Source organism: Tyto alba, unplaced genomic scaffold, assembly GCF_018691265.1.
Source record: "Tyto alba isolate M040663 unplaced genomic scaffold, T.alba_DEE_v4.0 Super-Scaffold_7, whole genome shotgun sequence".
Classification (NCBI taxonomy): Eukaryota; Metazoa; Chordata; class Aves; order Strigiformes; family Tytonidae; genus Tyto; species Tyto alba.
In genome coordinates, this window is record NW_024881328.1 from 2,607,938 (window position 1) to 2,629,642 (window position 21,705).

Below are 21,705 nucleotides of genomic sequence, written 5' to 3' on the forward strand. Positions count from 1 at the left end.
CTCAGGACCAGCCAGCTTGGACATTAGGTCTCCCCTATTAACAAAATCCAGTGTTTTTACCTTGATCTATTGCCTCAAGTTCTCAAGAGCAAAACCTTTTGTTAAAGGGATTTACCACTTTCTAGTAATTTAGGCCGTAAAATAAAATTTTTGATTACTTTAAATTAGTTTAATTTTAAATATTTACCAGCACAATATTTGGGATTGGACTGGATGACCTTTATAGCTCCCTTCTAACTCAAATCATTCAATGATTTAATGTAACAACCAGGAATCACTAGGTAAAGGCAGGAAAATACCAAGAAGCACTACTATATGTACCCAAATTCTACAAACAAAAAAGCATTCTTCATTCTTTTTCCACCTGGACACCTTTTTTGATTACTAGTTTCACAAAACTAATTACAGTACATAACTAGCACCAAAGCATTTAACAAAACTAGAAGTTAGTAAAACATTATTAGCATAGTAACGTGAAAAAACAACTTTCCAATTCTTTTTGTACAGGATGGAATTGGTGAACTGATCACACTGCTCATACTAGAGACAAAGTCACTGAACCACTTGGGAACTATAAACTTTGTCTAAATTAAAGAAAGAACTCTGATATATATATACACACACATACACACACAACCAGCATCCACGCTGAAGTTTGTTTGCTTACCAGATAACTGAGATGTAATACTTGAATTAAAAACGCAGAATCCTAATGCCTGTAGTGCTGCATTACTTAGCTCCGAGTTTTGACTAGAAATGTGCACCTGAAAAAAAAAAAAAAAAAACACACACCAAACAAAACAATATACTTAAATTCTCAGTTTACAGAAGTAGCTGTGAGGTGTTGTCTTAATACCAACACTTCTGTTCAATGAAAAGGACTGACAAAGACCCTGTATTTTATTTTTTATGTAGCAATTTCTAAACATACAGAAGATATATTTTGCCAACAAACCATTACTGCTATGTCACTAGCTTGAATTCTTATTAAATTAACTTAAATTCATGTCTTACAACAGCCGCTGACCATGACTGTCTAAACCTATCTTTGTTGACTGAAGTGTAGAAAAGGCATACCTTAAACACTTTGCAAAGTTGAGGAAAGTGTCTTCTGACATCTGCAGTGAATTCTCTGCCTTCCTCACCAGTTAAGCGACTTCAAGGAGCAGAAGGGAAAACAAGCAACATTCACAGGTTAAACAGGTTACAACTGACAGAACTTTAAATTTCTAATACACCATTCATTAGTTAGCACAGAACCATTTCTTTCCCTAGAAAGCTAGAACACAAGACTGAAGAATGTGCTAGTCACCACAGCTGGTATGACATATCAATAAAATACAGTGTTACAAAGTACATGCATCCTAGTATACTGGAAAAAGTGGAGTGACTAAGGACTCATTTTGTGCTTATGGAACATAAAAAATCTCCCCCAAACCATTAAGGGCTCTAATTTTTTTTGTCAACTTTTATAAAATAATTGCAAGTTAACATGCAAACTTTAAACAACTGCTGAAAATTAGATAAACTTCCAATAGAAATATATGAGCTTAAAAAGCACATTCCTCAAAAGCAGCTCTAGAATTCCTCAAAAGCAGGCTCCCCCAAAATTCTGGTCTGACAACTAGTGGCAATGACTTTGCACATATATGAAGAACTTCCATACAGAAAAGCTGTACTTATCCTATAAAACGTTCACATTCCATCTCAGATAGGAAAAAACATCCATATTCAGTGCAGTCATCCAGAAGACAACCTGAGAAATCTGTTGTTGCTACCTTTTTTTTTGTCAGTTATTACTAGAAACCTGTAAAATCTTAGTGTGATTGGTATCGCTGGTGTCTAAGTGGTTGCAGCTGTAAAAGTTGCTACAGAACTGAAAGAAAGGGAGAAACTGATGGGAAGAGATAGCTCCTTTGTGGATGCGAAGAAATTCGAAAGACCCAGGTAAAAGCAGAACCTCACCGTTCAGTACTTTCCAGAAAGAAACGCAATTAAGAGAAGGCACGAAACGCAACACACCTAACTTTTACACTCACAAAGCGGAAACGCAAGTCTTTTTCCAGCTAGGAAAAAAAGTTATTATTTCCCAACATTCCCTCACCCAGCTCCGCTGTTTCCTCAGGAAATGCAAGGGGGGGCCCTCGGGTGAGCAGACATCAAACAGGCTCCCTCTCCCCCGCCTCATCCACCTCTCCAGGCCCGCACGTTTTCCCGCGGTCTCCAGCCGGCGGCCGCGCAGCCCCCGCGCCCCGGGCCAAGCAGAAGCGACCCTCCGCGGCTTCCCGGGGCTCCCCCGGGGCTCCCCCGCACCCCGCCTCCCTCACCCCACTCCGGCGGGGAGCCGCAGAGGCGGCCGCCGTCCCCTCACGCTGAGGGGGCGGCCGCGGCCCGCACTCACTTGACGATGGTGAGGTGCGCGTCGGTGAGCTCCCCCGGAGGGGCGGCTGCGTCCTCTAGAGTTTCTAGCAGGGGCTGCAGGCTGGCGCAGGCGGCGGGAGCGCTCATGGTGCTACGGGTCGAGGAGCCGACCCGTCCTTACGCGGGAGAACGGGCCGCCCGGTGCCACCGGCCCCTCTCCGCCTCCTCAGGACTAAGATGGCGGCGGGCGGGACTGGCGGCGCGCGGGCCCGGGCTTGCGCCGGCCCCAGCCAATGGGAAAGCGGCGAGGCGGAGCCGGCGGCCGAGCCCGGAGCGCATCGAACGGCGTCACGCGGCTCTCCCGAAGCGCGACGGTGCGCGGAGCGATGGATCGCTTCCCGCGCCTTGAGGGCACCGCCCCCCTCGCCGCCCATTGGTGGAGGCGGCTGCCGCGGGGCGGGACTTGCTGGGGGCGCTGTCCCCTCAGACGGCGGCGGGCCCGGGGCTGTTCGCCTGCCGTCCTGCTGCAGGGCCCCTTCAGCCTATAAATCATTTATTTCTGACTAGAAAAGAATCTCTAGACTTTAGACAACCCCCCACGCAGCTGCTCGGCCGTTGCAGTTGAGCTCCAGCTCCACAGAAACCCTCCTGAATAAACCTCGAATGCCTTAAGACCCGAATATGTGAGGCTGTCCTGTGCAGTGTGTAGCCCCACAGCTCTTTCCAGATGTTGGTTTTTGTTTTGTTTTGGTTTTGGTTTTGTTTTTTTGTTTGTTTGTTTGTTTGTTTGTTTGTTTGTTTTGTTTTGTTTTGTTTTGTTTTGTTTTGTTTTGTTTTGTTTTTAACGGGGGGGTCCCCGATGTTTTTCCAGACAGGGAGATATTTCCTGCACCCCCCTTGGTTTTCACCCATATCAGTTCAAGATCTGTTGCTTCTCAACTAAACATTAAAAAAACCAAAACAAAACAAAACAACAAAACCCCATGCTAGGTCATAAACAAACCATTACCAGTTCTCTTCATGCATTTTCCTTATTAACAAACACTTTTGCTGATCATGGAGAACTGGAATGACATTTTATAACAGGAGAATGACATTTTTATGAACAGTTATCCATCCCACCAGGTGGCAGGATTAAAAAGCACCAGTAGATTTTAGGCACAGTTTGGTCCGGTTAAGTGTAGTCATATGAACTTATTTCCTGGCAGTCTCACGAAACATGAATAAAATGTTGGAAATGACAGGGAGAGAAATTGTGGTGCTTGCTGCAACACTGTTCTCCAGTGCAGCCAGAAAGCATTATATTCCCAGTGAAAGCCAGAAAGGATTATATTCCCAGTGAAATTACAATAAAAGCTCAAAGATGAAATAAATTTAAAGAATGGAGACTTAGCCTAAATAAAGAAAAGATAGGTCTGATTAGCTTAAGATCCTCCACCTCTTGTGTAAAAGTCTTTCTCAGGAACTCACAGTGCCCCAAACAAAAAAATAATTCGTAGGAAGATGGTCGGTGGGCACTAGACTTCAGCAGATCTGGGGTCAAGAAAACATTCAGAGTGAAAGAAACTCTTGAAACTTATTTACGGCTTTAAATCAAGAAAAATATTTCAAAGTCTGAAAAGTTCTCCATCAATAAAAATAATTCATTGGAAACTTGACATGATTCAAACAGAGGTAGCTTTAATACTGCTTCAGACTGAGGAATTTAAACAAGTTAAAAACATGGAGAATGAGTTATGTTCATCAATTCAAAATAGTACAGTCTTCTTAAAACCCGTGTAAACAACATACAGCATCTCGACAGTATTATCTGAACGGTTTTGCTGGTACTCAGCAATTTCCCCTGATGCTTCATCTCATCACTTTTATTATCAGTACCAAGTCTTTCATTTGTCTTTTTACCAGGTGAAATCAGAGAAGTGAAAGGACTTGAACATCTCTTCTCTGGATGAGGAAACGCTGACAAAATTCATTGAGTAGTTTCTGATTCATCTCACAATGAAATCACAATGATAATATTATTGATTCTCTGCTGTTCATACTGCTTCCCAATCTTCTGACTTCAGACAATTACAGGAATGATGTAATGAATTAATTCATCACAAGATTAATTTATGTATCTTAAAAATAAGTTTACTTTAAAGGCCTTTTGAGTTCAGGGAAATGAGTTAATTAAAAAAAAGATAATGCGTAAAGAACGGGAAGAAACAAAGCAACAATCTAAAAAATAAATATGTGGAAATCAAGGAAAATAAGGAGAGAACAGCATATTAAATTTAAAAATAATTGAAACAGTCACACAAAAAGTTTGTTCAAACAGTGCAAGAAATGAGGAGAAGGAGCAGTTTATATAGAAAAATATTTTAAAAATCTTTGGTAACAATGAATTCTTCAGGTTTTTACAGTACTTGTAGTCTAAAAATAGTCTTCTATTATTCATGTAAGTATATTTTATAATTTATTTCCTAGTATACTTTAATAACAAAACTTATACAAAAGCAGAAAATAAAAAGTCAGAAAATACAAAGAAAATGTCTTATCTGAAGAAACAGATCTGAATTGGTTTCTAAAACATGTTTCTTAATGAGTGTATCTCATTACTCTGCTCACATAATACCAAATTTTCCAGATAAGAAGTTTGTTTTTCCTTGAGATGTTGTATTCTTTCCATCACTTGACTTTGAAGGCATGTCCATAGTAATATATCTAATCTGAAAACCACCAGCAGTCACTGAGGCGTCTGTCAAAAACTTCAAGGTCATAACATTGCCTGGGACAAGAAAAAGAAAAACAGAAGTTACGGCTTTGGGTGGCATAAAAATGGGACCTTTCAGAGTTATTTTTAAAGTGCTCTTTCTTGCTCGCTTCTGAGATCTTTCGAGCAATCCACCTGGCCTGTCTGCTCCCGCACTGTGGCCCTGGAGGGTGAGAGTTCCATTAGCCCCATGGAAAACCAGTCAGATTTTCATCCGTCTCCTTTGTCTGCAGAGTCCTGAGGTTGGTAGTTTTGCCGTACCCTGTGCTTTCTGCAAAGCATTTTCTGTTCTTTAAAATGCTGCTCTGCTTCACTCTGCCCGTGAAATGTCACGCTTCACGTGTGAAACCCATCTGGCCTAGAACTTCACGGATCTCTGGGTGACACAGGGGTGAGGCTGCTAATTCACTCTCCTGTGAGTGTCCTCTGCCCATCTCCACCAGGCCCGTGTAAACTGGGAGATCGGGGATGGCACAACTCAGCTTTTCTGCTCTCTTTCTGCTGATTACAGGGCTGGAGCGTGGTTGCGTGCGTTTCTGCACAGAGTGTCCCAGGGAACGTGGCCGCTTCCTTGCACGGATAGCCCATGCGACAGCTGTGCTACGGCGACTTTGTGATGCTTGAGCAAAGAGAGGTAAAAGCAGCCTGGGTTTGCATGTCATCAGACCTTGACCTGCTTTTTATGCACGCAGAACAATGCCTGTAACCAGCTTTGGAAGTGTTCTCGCAATTCTTGCTCTTGAAATGGGAAAAATGGGTGCATGAAGATTGTGTGCACAGGTAGGGCTCCGTTACTGGTTACAGATCTGCAGCATGAAGATGCCTCTCTGAAAGCTCCTTAACGTGTGTAGGTGTACTACCTCTGTAAGGCCAGCAGGATGCACCCTGGTTATCTTCTAACTAGACTTTTTTACTTTTACATTTATTTAGAAGTAATTGCACTGATAGAAGAGCATGCTGGCAGTTTTGAATAGCGGTTTATGACGTGCTGGCCATGAAGCAGAGACTGTGTGTTTGGGGATCTTTACCATACATTATTAGAAAGCAGGGACAAAAGGTGATTCTGGCTGATTTTTATTACCATAGAGAGTGCAAATATATTACCTGTGCTAATGATATCATCTGGCAACTCATCTCCACAAAACCTGGAAAAAAATATAAATGGTCATGACTAAACAACACAGCAGATATTCCAGCCCCCCGCTCTATGGGGGCCCACACTGAACGGTGGCTCTCAGGCCGTAATCTCCTTTGGAGCTGTGGCTCGTGGGGCTAAATTGGTTGTAGGCATTCAGTGTATGTAATTCTCTGCTACACATTAAAGCAATTGTGTAAAGGATTCTTGTCATTATCTTATAGGAAGGTTTAGGGGAGACAAAAATGCTGGAAATAATTTTCAATATAAGCAGGAAGCAAATTATGCAAAAGAAGAAAAAGAGCAATTTAACAAGGTGGTAAGGAAAAAAACAATGGCCTAAGGCTAAGAAAGGAAGAACATTGTCACGAAAAACATTTAGAATTATCTGTAAAGGCAAAACAAATGGATTATATCTTTGATTTGCTACACATCTTTATAGAGAGGATGTGAAAAGTGGAAGGGATTGGGAAGTGTTTTTATCACCTTTTCTGTTTTATTTTTTGTTCTGGAAAATTGAGGTACTTCATACCAAAATATGACTGCTAAAGGACATGCAAAAATATCAAAGAAAAGAAAGTGTGAATTAAGCAAAGAGGGAAACTAAATCTAGTAAGAGAGATGATACATAAACTTGTTCTGTTCTGATATTGTTAGAAAATACTTCTGTAGCGAATAGTAACTTAAATGAAATATCTTTCTGCTAACAGTTTAACATCCCACCTCCCTCCTTTCAATTAAAGCAAATACAGACTACTCTTTGAGATTGCTAGGAGTCCTTCCTGTAAAATAATAGAGAATTAACACAAGGAGCTAACTGAAAACTCTTGCAGCTTTCTTTCATGCGATTTAACAAAGCAGAAAAGGGCAAAGTGCAATTCTCTGAAACTCTTTACAGGCCTGTGTTAATGACAGTGAATTGCCAGGAAAGAGGAGTCAGGTACAATCGCTACAAATATTATGGGCACATCAGAGGTGCTAATGGGATAAAGTAATACAGTGTTCTTCCAAAGTAATGTTCTGGGGAAAAAATGAAATCATTTGGTTATTTGCATATTAAAGCTGGAATTGCTTTACCTGCCCACAAAGCCATTGATATCATCGTAGCTATCATAGATTTCCAAGAAATCAGCCATGCAAGCGATGTCATCTTCAACATCAAACTCTAGAAACTGTAGATGAATACGTTGTCCATACTTCACTCTAATATGCCAATAGCAAATTTGATCATTTTCATACTCATTTGGGTAGCCGGGTGACTTAAAAACATGTTTTGAATCTGTGAAGACTCCACCACATTCTTTTCCTAAGAGAGAAATAAAACCATCAGAGTTTAAGTATTCATTCTGGATATGGCTATGGTTTAAAACTTTTTGCACTTTGACCCAGCAGATCTGTAGAAAATCACATAGGAACACCCAGCGTGATAGCACTTTTCATATATTTAAGCACTCTGCATTCACAAGAAATGTCAGGCATTCCTAGCTTTTGGGAGCAGATATTTTGGAAACAAGAGGCACGATCCAAAACGCACTGAACTGAGTGAAAGCTTTCACTGACTTCGGTGGACTTTGGGCCAGAGCTCAGTATTTTATGTAAAAAACATTTGGGGTTTCTGGCTCTGTCAAGCTGTAAGCTTTACAAGTCACCGTGGCATTCAGTTCCTTCTTCAGAAACCTCTTGAAAGTGTGTGTTCTACAAGAAAAGTTTTAAATTCTAGTGATCACATGCATTGCACTCCTGTTGTTGCTGCAGCTCTTCACTCCCTTCGGAATGTCTCCTTTGGCACAAACCCTGCTCATTCCCGTTTGCTTCAGTGGCCATTTGAACTTCACCCACTCCCTGAACTGCAGGACCAACCAAATTGGGGACCTCGCACTGCCTGACCTTAGGATGTGTCATAATTCCCCAAGTTCAGACCTGGGGGAGAGGGAGGTACTTTCTAAGGGTGATTCAGGGCACGTGTGTTAGGAACTGGATAGTGTGATTAACCCTGCATGTGCATTTCAACCATGCCAACATTTCCTCAAGTTCCTCGACATCGTTAGCATCCTAGAGAAGAGCGTGGGCTCAGATCAATCCAAGATTTGTCTTTGTTCCTCCAGGCTATTTGTTTCCCACCTGCAAACAGACAGCTCTGCAGCAGACTGTCCACCCAGCGTGAACACACAGCCTTTTAATAGGAGAGGCTCAAGAGTCTGCTGAGTGTTGGCAGTTCTGGTTTCCTTTTGTCCTCTAACCAAACAGTGCATTTGGAAAGTAACTACCTCTCAGTGGAGAAGGCTGACAAAGGAGAAAGTCGGGCTGACAGTTTACACCCGTAATAATGAACCCAGCAGTCTCTCTCGCAGTTCTCTTTGTATGCTGAACATCTGTGAGTGTCCCCCACCCCACAGAGCTATTTGATTAACAACTGCCCTGCTAACGTAAACAAGCTTAAGCCCTATGAGCACAAACAAAATGTGCACAGCTGGACAGACGTCACGGACAACTCCAATTTTTGGCTCTGCCAGGCAGGGTAGTACACTCGGAGTAGTAGGAGAGTCAAGCAGCACACAACGTTAAGCTTTGTTTTTTCTTGTTGGTGCCTTCTTTCTGTCTTCCCCGCTACATGAAATGACATCAAGCTAAACCGAGACAGCAGCCACGTGAATGTTTCAGTCATCTGCAGCGTAGTGAATGGAGGGGAATAGAGAGATGTCCCCTATCTGGTGAAGTCCTATCAGTTGCGTTTCAACCGTGTCTCCGGTTCTGCTTTGGAGATCCGCTTTTCTCCGTCTGGTTACGCACCCGCACGCACACAGGCACACAAGGCACTGCTGGGAGCTGGATCTGCCGGGTCTTTCAGGCCCAGAGATGGCACACATTTCCTAAAGTTGCTTTATCTCAGGCACGAGAAAGAAGGAGTAAGGGTCAACACTACATTTAGCCCGGTTACAGGCAAAATACCTGGAAAATGGTTCCCATGTTACACACTTCAGATTACTTATTGAAATGAAATTGTAGGCTAAACGTAAACACTCTTATACAAAACAAGACATTCGCACATCACACATTGGGAATATTACTTACCTTTTGAGTCAACACCAGTGTATCATTACATTTTTAGTTTCTGAAAGGACTTTTCTGGGGCCCAGTTATATATGGTACAACGCAGTGCAGAGACACTGAGCTCTGAGCAAGCCAGATCAGCTATAGGTAACAGCAGAGGGGGCTTGGCACAAGGCTCCAAATAAATTTGTATTAATACACCCCCTTTTCAGGCAACATATTTATGGTATTGAAGCTGACTCGTTCAAAGCCCGGGTGCCTTTGCGCAGCCGGATAGCATGGCGCATGGTCATCGTCTCAGACCCGAAGAGCAATGAGTTGTTTTTAAACGCACCGCTGGGGTTGTAGCAGTAGGCATCCCACCTCTCGCTCCTGTTGAGGCGAATCCCATAATCGACAATACCAGTTTTTCCAAAGCCACAGTTGGCTCCAGCTTTTACTATGGGATAACCAACTCGGCCCTTTGCCATCCAGCCAGCAGCACACACATGGAAACCTGGGACAGGGAGAAAATGAGACATGGATGTGATAAATCAACCCTAGGCAAGAAACTCTGCTTTTTATTCAGTGAAGTCTTACTCAAGCTGATCAATGACTTGGGTGTAATTGGCCCAATAGAAATTGAACTACAGGAAAGAACAGTACTTTGAGAGGATAATTTTAAACACAGAGTATAAAATTGCAATGTGTTCTCCACAATATGATTATTGGTTCTTCATTTGAAAACAAAAATCAAATGCAGATGGACTATATAGTTTCCCGGGTAGTGAGTTTTAAGTGCTGTACCAGCATTTGTAACCAAATTATATATTGGATGAGTTATATAAATGTGTTCTTTGTTTCCCTTTTTGAGTCATACAAATTTACTCAATCATATCTCAAGAGATTGCAGCATTAACTTCTGAGAATGAATAAAATACTACATAGAACAGCCAGCTAAGAAAACAAAGTATTTAAGTATTTACTTACACTACTTTCAATTTAAATTTAAATACCTGAAATGCCTCAAGTATTTATTGCTAAACAAAAAGATCCTGTTAATGCATTTTGTGGCTGAGAACTTAAAAACAATAGCCAAAGAATGCAATGTTATTCACTGTCTGGTAGAGACCAATTCAATGTTTTCACCGAGACGAACTGGAACATATTTGTGGCGTCCTAGGACTATGAGCTCCTCAGAAGAGACAAAAGTACCCTTTTTACATGTGTGCTGGTGCTGAGAGCCAGCTTCTGACTCAATGACGTAGCCTGCAAATTTCTAGAGTGGAGGATATTATCCATTGTTTTCCTAATGCTCTGAATGAATTAATCATTTCTCATTAGGAATCAAAAAGAAATACAGTAGGGCCCGCCCTCAGCTCCACTTGCACTCCACACCACTCACTCTCTCTCAGAGCAAATATAGCTGGATTAAACATTATGAAAACACGGTGACTGATGATATGAAAAAGAGTGATGCACCTTGACTATAGAAGCTCCCCGGGGATAAACGCCTTCCTCCACAGCCCCGAGGTGCTGTGGCTGGGGAGGTACCGTTGCTTCCCAGCTCAGCCAGCCAGCTCCCCACTGGGTGCTGCTGGTTCCAGCACTGTGCTGCACCCCGCGCTCAGGGGGACGTGTAGCCCTGCGTGCAGATGTGACCCCCCGACAGCTCGGCAGGTAGCGCAGTCATGCTCTGTTACCCGGGGGGGGGAAACTGCATGCAGCTTGGGCAAAAATCCGGGGAGTTTACAAGTCTCCCAGTCCCCGAGTTCGTAACATTTACGCAAACACGAGACCGGCGACATGAGGAGCGAGCGAGGTGAAAAGCGAACAGCCGTGATTTTTTGCAAACCTATTTTTCTTGCCGCCTCCAGCTGCTGATACGTGGCTAGATGTCCTCCCTCGTATTCACAGACTGCTTTTGCTTCTGCGTAGGTGAGCTGGTACTTCCCAGAGCGCGACTCCCTGTGATACACTCCAGCTGCTCGTTCTGTGGGACCAAAGCAAGAAATTATTTCGGCGTTGTATCCCAGCTGGCCCGCCTTCCGGGGGGCTCTCACCGCCTCCGGTACTTTCCCCAAGACTACTTCAGGTGAGAAGAGGCACAAAACACTCAGCTAGTAGCTGTGCCACTTGGAAAGTGGTAGGAAAAATATCTCCCTCTCAACCCGAAGGCATGTTTTTGCAACCCCAAAGGTGTGTTTTTGTTTGGGAGAAGTTTTGAACAACAGAGCTCATCAGAACTTGGTGAGTTTTTGAACAACAGAAAATCAACAAACGCAGGGAAGGACTCCCCTAGGACTACTCAGAAGGCAGTAGTTATGGGAACCATCGGCTGGTGTCAGCATCACTAGCTCCGTGTACCCTCTCTGACTCAGGGGAAGCTCCTTCTGGATGGCTATCACAGCATACTTTTAGATGTTACAAGTGCCTTTGTAAGATGAATCAGAGCTTTGTTTTGAATCTCCAGAGAAGTTAAATCAGAGCTACTTGGATAAAGGAGAGGCAGAAATTAAGAGGAATAAAAATGTGAAATAAAAATATCTGAGCTTGTGTCGCAAAGGGCAGGACCAGAACAATTGCTGGCTGACATTTCTGCTGCACAGAAAACTGATACACATTTTTCATTATTTTTTTCTTTGCTATTGCAAGTACAATATAAAGCAGCTTTCCAGGGAAACCTAGAAACTGACAGTACTACTACAAGTTTTATAATCTTTTCATGTTGCACTTGTCTGATGCCATATGTATGGAAATCTGTCTCAGAACCAATCTGCATATGTAATCTGAATGGCGTTTATGTTTAGATTTTTCTTATATTTAGTATAATCTGAGAGAAATGGCTGGCTGTAGCTATCAGTAGTCAACATCACTGAAAAAAAGATGCAAAACAGGAAGAATTTTTTACAGTAGTTATATGAACCATGGGGAAAAAAAAAAAAAAAAAAAAAAGAAAAAAAGAATGTCTTTTCTAGGGAGATACTTACGAGTCAGTAGTTTTGGCTAGGTTAGGCTATTTTTTAAAAAAAACATGGTCACCACTGAATTGTGGTTAGCAACGGTGAGATCCCTTATTAAATACAGAAAGATGCTTGCCAGTGGTGGTTTTGGACCCACAGTCGCTGGCCTCATGCCCAGTGAAGTAAATGATATTGTTGACAATAGTCTCAGAAGACTGAGAGCTGCTTTCTGTAACGACACTGGGAATGTCACTGGCATGGGCGCGGGGTAACATCTATTCCATGGAAAAACCTTTCTGAAGAAGCGAGTTCCATTGCAAAGAAGAGTTATAACAACTAACAGCTGTGGAATAATGGTATGCTATATTAAAAAAAAAAAAAATTAGAAATTTATTAATAGGAAGTATTACTTTTCGTTCACTCAATAGTCTATCACGTCTCACCTGATAAATCCACTCCTTGCTTCTTAACATCATGATTGTATTGGATTCAGTATGCACGAATTGAAAATCTGAGTACTACAGACACCAGCACACCAGTTAGCCTCACTGCACAATCCGGGGACGACCCAGAACTGACATTGCTGATCACTGCAGCTCACAGGGAAGTGAACTGAAAGGTGAACTGAAAAACACAGACGGTAGTCCTCGGCATTAGCTGTTTTGCCCCGTCTGCACTGACTCAAAGAGTAAGGGGCAGGTGAATTCTAAGGTTTGTCACCTTTGCAAAGGTGACCAGTCACAGCCAAAGCTTATCTTAAAGCTTATCGCCCATGATGTTTGCTGGTAAAAGTCCCCGTGGCTCTTGCAGCCACCTTGGCAAGACCCACCCTGTTCCTTCCCTGGAACTGCTGCTGGATCTACCACCAGGGATTCGGGGAGGACTGCCTAATCATCCCTCTTGGAGCTGACAGTAAACACTTCTCATTTTCAGTTGTCCTCCCGACTTTTTCACCCGGCAATACTGTTTTCAAACCTTATCCCTCAGAAGGTATCTACCCCCCACCTACTGATGCTAAAATGTCACTATGGACAGGCAACACGTGTTTCAGAATGTTTGCTGGCAAGATCTGCTCTTCAGAGTTCCTGCAAGGGCTGCTCCACCGACAGCAGCCCCGCTGAGTCTTCCTGCAACGTCTTGGTGGGTGGTGTTACCCCGCTGAGAGCAATCACCGAGCTGTATCTCTGTTCCTCCTTTGTAACACGACAAAAGGAGCCTTTGCAAAGAGAGACCACACACGTGTACCCCACCAAGCTTTGAGACTTGACGCTGGCTCGGCGTGTCACAGTTTAACGATACAGTATTCCCTAACAGTATATCCTAATTAACTGATCAGATCTTTCCCTAGCATTTTTTCCCCCTCCCTCTTAATTACATTAGGGGCTGTGCAGAAAGATCAACTGCACCAGCAAAAGCAGATGCAGGTCAAAGCATTCTACTTATTAACTATTAATACACACGTACATATTTATATATCTGTATATGTATGTACATATATTCACACATTCACAGCCGTACATGAACACACATACGCACAAATTACTATCAGTCTTTACGGAGGTGGTATCATGGCCGTGTAGATAAACCTGCATGAAATTTGGTGTTTACTTGCAAGCACAAGCACATGCCTCCCCCTGTGAACGCATACCGTTCATACACCATGGGGCCAGCACCGCAGAGCACGGCGTGTCCCAGCCCACGGGGGATTCTGCCTGAAGGCTGCTCTCTTTATCTGCCCTGCCTGAAATCTCCTCTTCCTGGGCAACGAGAGAACTTTTAGCAAAGTTCTTTCTTGCTTTGCCCGAAAACCTGCATATTGGGACTGTTCTCCTGGGGATTTCTCCACCCATTTTTCTTCTTTGGTTTTTATTCAAAAGGTCACGGGTTACATGGCTGACAGGACATGTTTCTTCCAACTCATGTTTCTTAAAATCTCTCCTTGAAGTCCAGAGACAGCAGGATCCCGCAAGGACAGTGACCCTCCACTCACCCACAGCAGTGGGAGATGGTAAGATGGAGCCAATCTCTTCTGCACAAAAACAACAAGCACGAAATTTGGCCTAATAAAGTACCCTCAATATGCAGGATACAAATACTAAATGCTAAATAGAAGGAAATATTTACCTTTTAAGCAGAGGGTGGCCGTGTAGAGTTACTGGCACGAGCCTCTGCTAACGCACACGGTCATACTCAGAGTACTCCATACTCAGAGCAGGTGTAACCCCTAAACCACACTGACACACGGGGATGAAATTCTGAATACAAAGGGTGCAGCAGCTGTCCTGGGAAACCTAAGAACTGGCACTCAAATAAGTGGCACGAAGAACTGGCACACAAATAAGTGTATGAGCATATTTGGGCAAGACTGCTCCAATCCTCTCATCGGTTTACAATCAACCTTTGGTTATGATGTGCTTGTGTCAAAAAATGAACAATGAAATTCCATTCGCACAAGAAAGGCATTAACAGGAAGGTGATACAGTCAGCTGCAGCTGGACTGCATGCTTACTGAGAAAACAAAAGATGTTTTGTAACGAGACAAAAGGTAAAAGACATAAGCATTTCTTAGACGGCTAGTAATTCAAAATTTGATAATTGTGCTAACGAATTGTTGAGGAAGAAAGCTAAAATGGAGAACTCCCTTCATTTTTAATCTGGTCTTGGTAGTGCTTTACCAGAAGAAGAGAGAAGCAAAGCTCAGATGTCACTGTGCATTCCTAGGCTTTATTCAAGGGAGGGGGTCTTGCTTTAATGCTTGTGCATAGTGAGTATGCGATTGAGGTTGCTGTTCAAGTTACACCTTTTTTTTTTTTTTTTTTTAAATACAAAGATGCACAAATTGGATGGTTGTGCTTTTGTCAAATTTTTCTTCATTTATATATAAAGTCACTGAATTCCATTGGTAATTCAACTAACTGCATTTTGTGGTGGTTCTTTTCAAGAATTTTGCTGCTGTAGTTACACTAGATGGTGCATTTCTAAAGGAGCTTCAACAGACTCCTGGAGATAAGAAAGCAGAGTGGCTATTTCAAAGTTGCATGCTGTGCTTCCAGATTTTGCATGTGTGTGTTTATTTAGAGCAAGTCATCAGCTTTTACCCCATAGTTTATATTTACTCTCACGGTAGATACTAAAGGTGTAGCAAAACATAATTTTATTACGCATTCCAGTTGACACTCTCTTTCTTCATTTTAAAGAATTAGGAAATTTTTTTTTTTCCTTCAAATTGACTTCAGTTCATAAAACGGCTTACCACAAATTCACATGTATGTTGTAGAAGGCCCTGGAGGCTACGCCCGGGGTGGCTGGTTGCAGCACTCAAGTGGATATGCCCGGATTTGCAAATAAACCCTCCCGGACCCGTTCTCTGCCCGGGAGCGCGGGTGGCACGGTGTGTCCCTCAGCCTTCCTCCCCGTCACCGGGGGGTCTCGTCCAGGGACGGGCCGTGGCCCGGCTCTCCCTGGCAGTGCCCGTTAAAAGACGACTGGCTGGCCAAGAGCAAAACTGTGCCGGGGAACACGAGGATGGTTGAACCACGGGAAGTACCTGTGCAGGCCACGCGCCCCTGGCTTGCCCAGGGACAGCCTGCACGGGCTACGGATAAGCAAGGGGCCTGACTCAGCAAGCCCCTTGGGTCATTGCTCTGACCACATCCCTTCTACAGGAGAACAGCCATCACAGCCTGTCTCAAACCCAACTTCTCTGCCCCTACTATCAGGGCGTAACACAGCCTCAGCCCTGCTTCTGCACCTCCTTACTTCCAGCCAAGAACACAAACTTTGCTTGTTTCTCACACAAACCTCTTCTCTATCATCCTTTTTTTTTTTTTTTTTTTTTTTTTCTGAGCAGCCACTCGAGGTAATACATGAAGCTGGCAAGCTGTCCTCCCGTGGAGCTCTCCCCAGCCTGAGCACCTTCAGCGACTATGGGACCCAGCAGGCATGTTCCAAGTTTAGAAGGAAAGAGAAGTCATTAAAAATGTGCACTCAAATGGAAAACAATATAGATCGCTTCTCCTTCTCATTTCTGTTCCTGTTAGTTTACATGGTCCTCTGAGAAGGGACTGGAGTTACGAGGCTGCGGCACCGGCTAATGGAGCGTGGCCCTGGTCCCTCATGAAACATCTGAGCACAACAGAAACATGTACTGGCTACAGGAAAGCCTTAAAATCCTGAAAGAAATGCACAACGTTCTAGAGAGGGTAAAGGAGTTTGTAAGTATTCGTGCATAAAATGGAGCACTTGGTGCATCTTTTTGTTTTGGCATCCTTTATATAACTATATTTTGAATATGATGTTTTTCTGTTGTATCGGATAATTATAAAAATCTATAAAAGAACTCTAAGAGCTATTTAAACCCACCTGAGGTATAAGAAACCATTCCCCAGCATTTCCTATAGCCATTTTGAAATCTTCTCTCCACTGTTTAATGATGTGAACAAACCAACGGCCAAAACATATACATTTCTGTGCTTTCCTAGAAACCTAGGAAAAATCGCTATTATTTCCAGATCATTTAGCTTCATATGTAGGACCCCAGGCATCTGAAGTATGTCCATGCAGAAAGTAATTCATTCCTTTGGCAAATTTTTCTTTTCATACTCATTTTCCTTCATTAGAAGCAACTGTTACTTAACATTGTTTTGACTTTACCTCATGCTGTAGAAAAATATATTTGGATTAAATATTCCATAACTACTTTTTCCTGCACTTTGTATAAATAGTAAAAATAGTAAGCTCATAAGGACAAAACTTACAGCCACTGCTCAGATAAAATGCAGGTTTTTGCTAATATTAATGCATGGCTCAATTTTGTACTGCTAGGTGCTCATCTTTATACTGTTAGACAAACACAGTGACTTTTGCAGCAAAACATTCATGATGAAATTATTTCTTACCTAACCAGATAGAGTTATGCAGCACTCCGTCCTTGAATCCCCATGCTTGAGCCTTGTCCCACAGCAGGGCAGAAAAGAAGATTAGTGCAATCATCTCTTCCGAACTATTAGGCTGTAAATATTCCCTGTTAAAACACTCAGGGTAACCTCTGCTAGCAGCTGGCTAGATCCTATTGGAACATCTGGTAGCCAGATCTTAAATAGTGCTTTCAGCTGTGAGGTCAGCAAGCCTGCTCCAATTGTACTTGCTGCAGTATTATTACACAAGTAAATGTGATGTCTGCAGTCGTCCATGTGACTCACTTTTGGCTCTCTTGCTTCCCAGTGTGTCCAAGAAATCACTCTATCCCTCACTACTGCAGCACACATGAACAATTTTCAAGCCAAAGTCTGTTCATTCTTCAGCAGTCACTGTCTTCAAATTCCATCAAACAATAAAACTAATAGGCAGTCTATCTGCTCACAGTGTTTCTAGTCACACCATTTACAGGACTGAAGAGAATCACACATACTACCTCTTATTCTCATTTAAACATTCTGTTGTTTCAGATATAATTTGGATTTAATTTCACAGTGACCTAAACAATGAAAAGATGTAGGGAGACTGTTTTGCATTGGCTACTTGAATTCAGTGGAATCTGTAATTGCAAGTCAAACTCCCAGATCAGCATAAAATTGCAAGTGTCAAAAACAGATGCTCTTTGTTCTGCAAGTGGGAAATAAAGCTAAAATCTTCCCCTCCAAACCACAGTTTAAAATCTGATTCATAGCATGACAGCTGTCTGCTTGTCTTCCCTTCTGGCTGAAAGCGAATACTGCAGCTGCTCCTCGTGGATGAGTGAGATTGTAGGAAGGGGGAAAGATGAGAGTATGGAAAATGGTCTGGTGCTCCACACTCCTGAGCAGCCATTGGAAGATGCTGCTCTCCAGTTCTGATAACTTTTGTAACTTCTGAGTCAGGAGCTACAGAAAAAGATGTGCTCACGACCATGGACACAATCAAATTAAAATAAAGGAAAAGGAAAGGGTGGAGGAGTCTGTGCCTACTCAAAAATATTTTACTTAGATGACTTGTACCAATGAGGAAGATATCCTTCATCACTCCACTCTTAATGTAAAGTGATGAATGCCTAGCTACATTGTGTACGCAGACACACACACACACACACACACGTATTCCTCCTCCCTACAACTCGGACAGACGCTGAGGGGGAGAGCTGTCGGGACACGGAGCTGAGACCGAGCCTTTCCCCTGCACCAGAGCAGCAAGGCATCTTCCACCAAAATACCAGTGTCTTGACCTGTCACTCTGCGGCACTCACTGGTGAGAGGAAACCTGTTCTTCCAAGAAAGTTCACCTACATCCCATGCCTTAACAATTTAAGTTTGCAGCTGTAGGTGTAGGATGGATATATGTCTTCTCGCTCCTGACAAGGCTCACATGAATCCTGATGACAAGGCCTGACACTGGGACTTTCCACTCGGGTATCCCAGAAAGCGGATGACAGCCCGCTGGCTCCCTCCGACCAGCCTGGGACATTCAGGGCTCAGCATCTTGCTGTCTCCTTTCCTGCTGTGCTGGTGAGCTACCACAGAGAGAGGTGCCAGGACCAGGGATACTGCCTGCCAGCTTGGTCACCAGGCCCTACCACACTGATCACCACCAGGCCCTACCACACTGATCACCACCAGTCCCTACCACACCGATCACCACCAGTCCCTACCACACCGATCACCACCAGGACCTACCACACCAATCACCACCAGTCCCTACCACACCGATCACCACCAGGACCTACCACACCGGTCACCACCAGTCCCTACCACACCGATCACCACCAGGACCTACCACACCGGTCACCACCAGTTCCTACCACACCGATCACCACCAGTCCCTACCACACTGATCACCACCAGTCCCTACCACACCGATCACCACCAGTCCCTACCACACTGGTCACCACCAGTCCCTACCACACTGATCACCACCAGTCCCTACCACACTGGTCACCACCAGTCCCTACCACACCGATCACCACCAGTCCCTACCACACTGGTCACCACCAGTCCCTACCACACCGATCACCACCAGTCCCTACCACACTGGTCACCACCAGTCCCTACCACACTGATCACCACCAGTCCCTACCACACTGATCACCACCAGTCCCTACCACACCGGTCACCACCAGTCCCTACCACACTGGTCACCACCAGTCCCTACCACACCGATCACCACCAGTCCCTACCACACCGATCACCACCAGTCCCTACCACACTGATCACCACCAGTCCCTACCACACTGGTCACCATCAGTCCCTACCACACTGGTCACCACCAGTCCCTACCACACTGGTCACCACCAGTCCCTACCACACCGATCACCACCAGTCCCTACCACACTGGTCACCACCAGTCCCTACCACTGATCACCACCAGTCCCTACCACACCGATCACCACCAGTCCCTACCACTGATCACCACCAGTCCCTACCACACCGATCACCACCAGTCCCTACCACTGATCACCACCAGTCCCTACCACACCGATCACCACCAGTCCCTACCACACCGATCACCACCAGTTCCTACCACACTGATCACCACCAGTCCCTACCACACCGATCACCACCAGTCCCTACCACACTGATCACCACCAGTCCCTACCACACCGATCACCACCAGGACCTACCACACTGATCACCACCAGTCCCTACCACACTGGTCATCCCACCACGCTTTACAGCTCCTCTGTCAGCAAAACAAGAAAGCACTCCAAGACTTGTCCTATTGCATAGAGGTAGGAGCAGTGCTCTGCTTCTCCTTTCTAGATTTGAGGAGCGGTGCTTTATTTGTACTTGTTTTCTACTTTAATGCCCAATAGATAAGAGTCCAAGCTTGTCAAATGAGACCTAATACAACGTTATTCTGTGAAAGCATACTGGTAGAAGTCTGTTGCCTTCTAAACATTAATATCCAAGACATGTATTGGAGGTTACTTGGGATATGAGTTGTGAAGATGGCAGTATAAACTTTTGGGGGGGTGGTAAGCAGAGGGGACAGTGCAGAGTGCGTCGCTCTCAAGCATTCATTTCTCATTATCTGAAGGACACTGGCACTTAGCCTTTGCTGGTTTGCAGCAGTGACATATTCATGGTATCTTCTGGGAAACTAGAAAAAATAGGGGCATGAGGGAAGGGACGGAATCCAAAGGAAAGTGGAAATTAAACAGCAATATCATTTACTGGCAATCTAAAAAGACAAATTATCGAATGAGATGAAAAGACTCCTCTTAGACAGGTGCAAAGATTTCTCCTTCTGAAAGAAGTATGATGTGGATGTCTTTCTCTGCACAGGACACCTTTTCTCTCTGCTATTCCATGGGAATTCCTCTGGATGATATTGCAATGTGAGTTGATATCTTAATGATCTCGTCTCAGAGCCAGATGTCCACGCCACAGGAAACTGGAGGGTGCCAGTCCCACAGGATCACAAAAATGTGTTAATAGTGACTAACTCATAAAAGCAAAGAATGCATACCAACTTGGAGATGATTTGTAATAGACTGCCGTACTGAAATTCTTGAGAAAGACTCTGATGCAATAATGAATAAAAAAATATTTTTTACCGAAGTTAACTGTTAATAGTAAAAGGCCTCAGCTGGAAAAAGCAACTTAATAAATAAAGGACATAGAGTAACAAACAGTTCTAATAATGACATCTCTTGATTTATACAAGGTCTAATGTTTGAATGACCGTGTACCTCCCTGGAGGACCAAGGTTATCTGTTAATAAGTCCAAATAAATACAATGGCTTATGAATCATAGAATCACAGAATAACTGAGGCTGTAGGGGATCACAGGAGGTCATCCAGTCTTGAAGTCAGGATTCAGATGTCTATTATAATATCCTCTGAAAAATCTCTCAAATGAATAAACTTTATCTTTGTTGGACAGTAACAAAAACTCTACAGGGTTCAGTACATGTTTTATAGTGAAGAGTAATTTGGTATGGTGAAAATTTTGATACCTGAGGAAACAACTTAATGTTTGCTGTTGTGTTGCATTAACATTAGACATATGCTCCCGATTCAACCCAGGCATAAGTCTGTGCAACTTGCAGTGTCAATAAAGTAACACATTCAGTCCTATACATCTGTTTCCCAAGTGAGCTGGAAAGGAAAGTTTTCATCTGCAAATCCCAGCAGAACCTCTCACCAACAAGAAGGGATTCCACAGCTGCACGTGGGCACTTCAAGACATTCATCTGACAGTATTTTCTTAAGTTTTCTTCCAAGTTTTTCACATTTAAATATATCCCAGACAAATCTTACATAAACTGGGGAGGAAAGACGGCGATGATTTTCCTTAACTCTTTCCATGCATACATACGTTAAGAAATACTGTTTGAAAGTTATTCTCTGGTTTGGACAGGCATTTGAAGTGAACTCCTAATTTGGTAGTTCTCAAACTGTGGTGTGAAGCCCACAGAGATGTAAGACTAATTGCAATGACAGAGAGAAAAAACAATCCAGTAGCTTAAAGGATGAACCACTGAGGAG

The 21,705-nt window shown here is 43.5% G+C and overlaps 2 protein-coding genes across 4 annotated transcripts in view; both read right to left on the bottom strand.

The window, feature by feature from the left end:
- The window catches only part of RIF1 (replication timing regulatory factor 1), a 36,503-nt gene extending 33,895 nt beyond the window's left edge, over positions 1 to 2,608 (bottom strand). For all 3 annotated transcript variants that reach the window (XM_042808542.1, XM_042808541.1, XM_042808540.1), the window contains exons 1-3: positions 2,402 to 2,608; positions 1,078 to 1,156; positions 668 to 764 (exon numbers count right to left, since the gene is read on the bottom strand). In XM_042808542.1, coding sequence (XP_042664476.1) covers positions 668 to 764; positions 1,078 to 1,156; positions 2,402 to 2,508 — 283 coding nt within the window. In that variant the 5' untranslated portion in view covers positions 2,509 to 2,608. The remainder of the gene's footprint in view (positions 1 to 667; positions 765 to 1,077; positions 1,157 to 2,401) is intronic.
- A 1,412-nt stretch (positions 2,609 to 4,020) lies between these two features.
- TNFAIP6 (TNF alpha induced protein 6) lies at positions 4,021 to 17,373 on the bottom strand. Its single transcript, XM_009976388.3, has 6 exons — positions 17,143 to 17,373; positions 11,137 to 11,274; positions 9,637 to 9,798; positions 7,329 to 7,557; positions 6,221 to 6,261; positions 4,021 to 5,131 (listed from the first exon to the last, which is right to left on the bottom strand). The coding sequence occupies exons 1-6, from the start codon at positions 17,234 to 17,236 to the stop codon at positions 4,968 to 4,970; spliced, it is 828 nt and encodes a 275-aa protein (XP_009974690.1). The 5' UTR covers positions 17,237 to 17,373; the 3' UTR covers positions 4,021 to 4,967.
- Positions 17,374 to 21,705: the final 4,332 nt, after the last annotated feature.

Bases quoted from the DNA above. Each gene is read 5' to 3' on its own strand.
- TNFAIP6 (XM_009976388.3), bottom strand. From the start codon at position 17,236: ATGATTGCACTAATCTTCTTTTCTGCCCTGCTGTGGGACAAGGCTCAA. The intron at 7,558-9,636 runs GTGCGTTTAAAA...TTTCTCTCTTAG, and splicing joins CTACTGCTACAACCCCAGCG to GAAAAGAATGTGGTGGAGTC. The intron at 6,262-7,328 runs GTAAAGCAATTC...ATTTTTTTCCAG, and splicing joins ATCAATGGCTTTGTGGGCAG to GTTTTGTGGAGATGAGTTGC.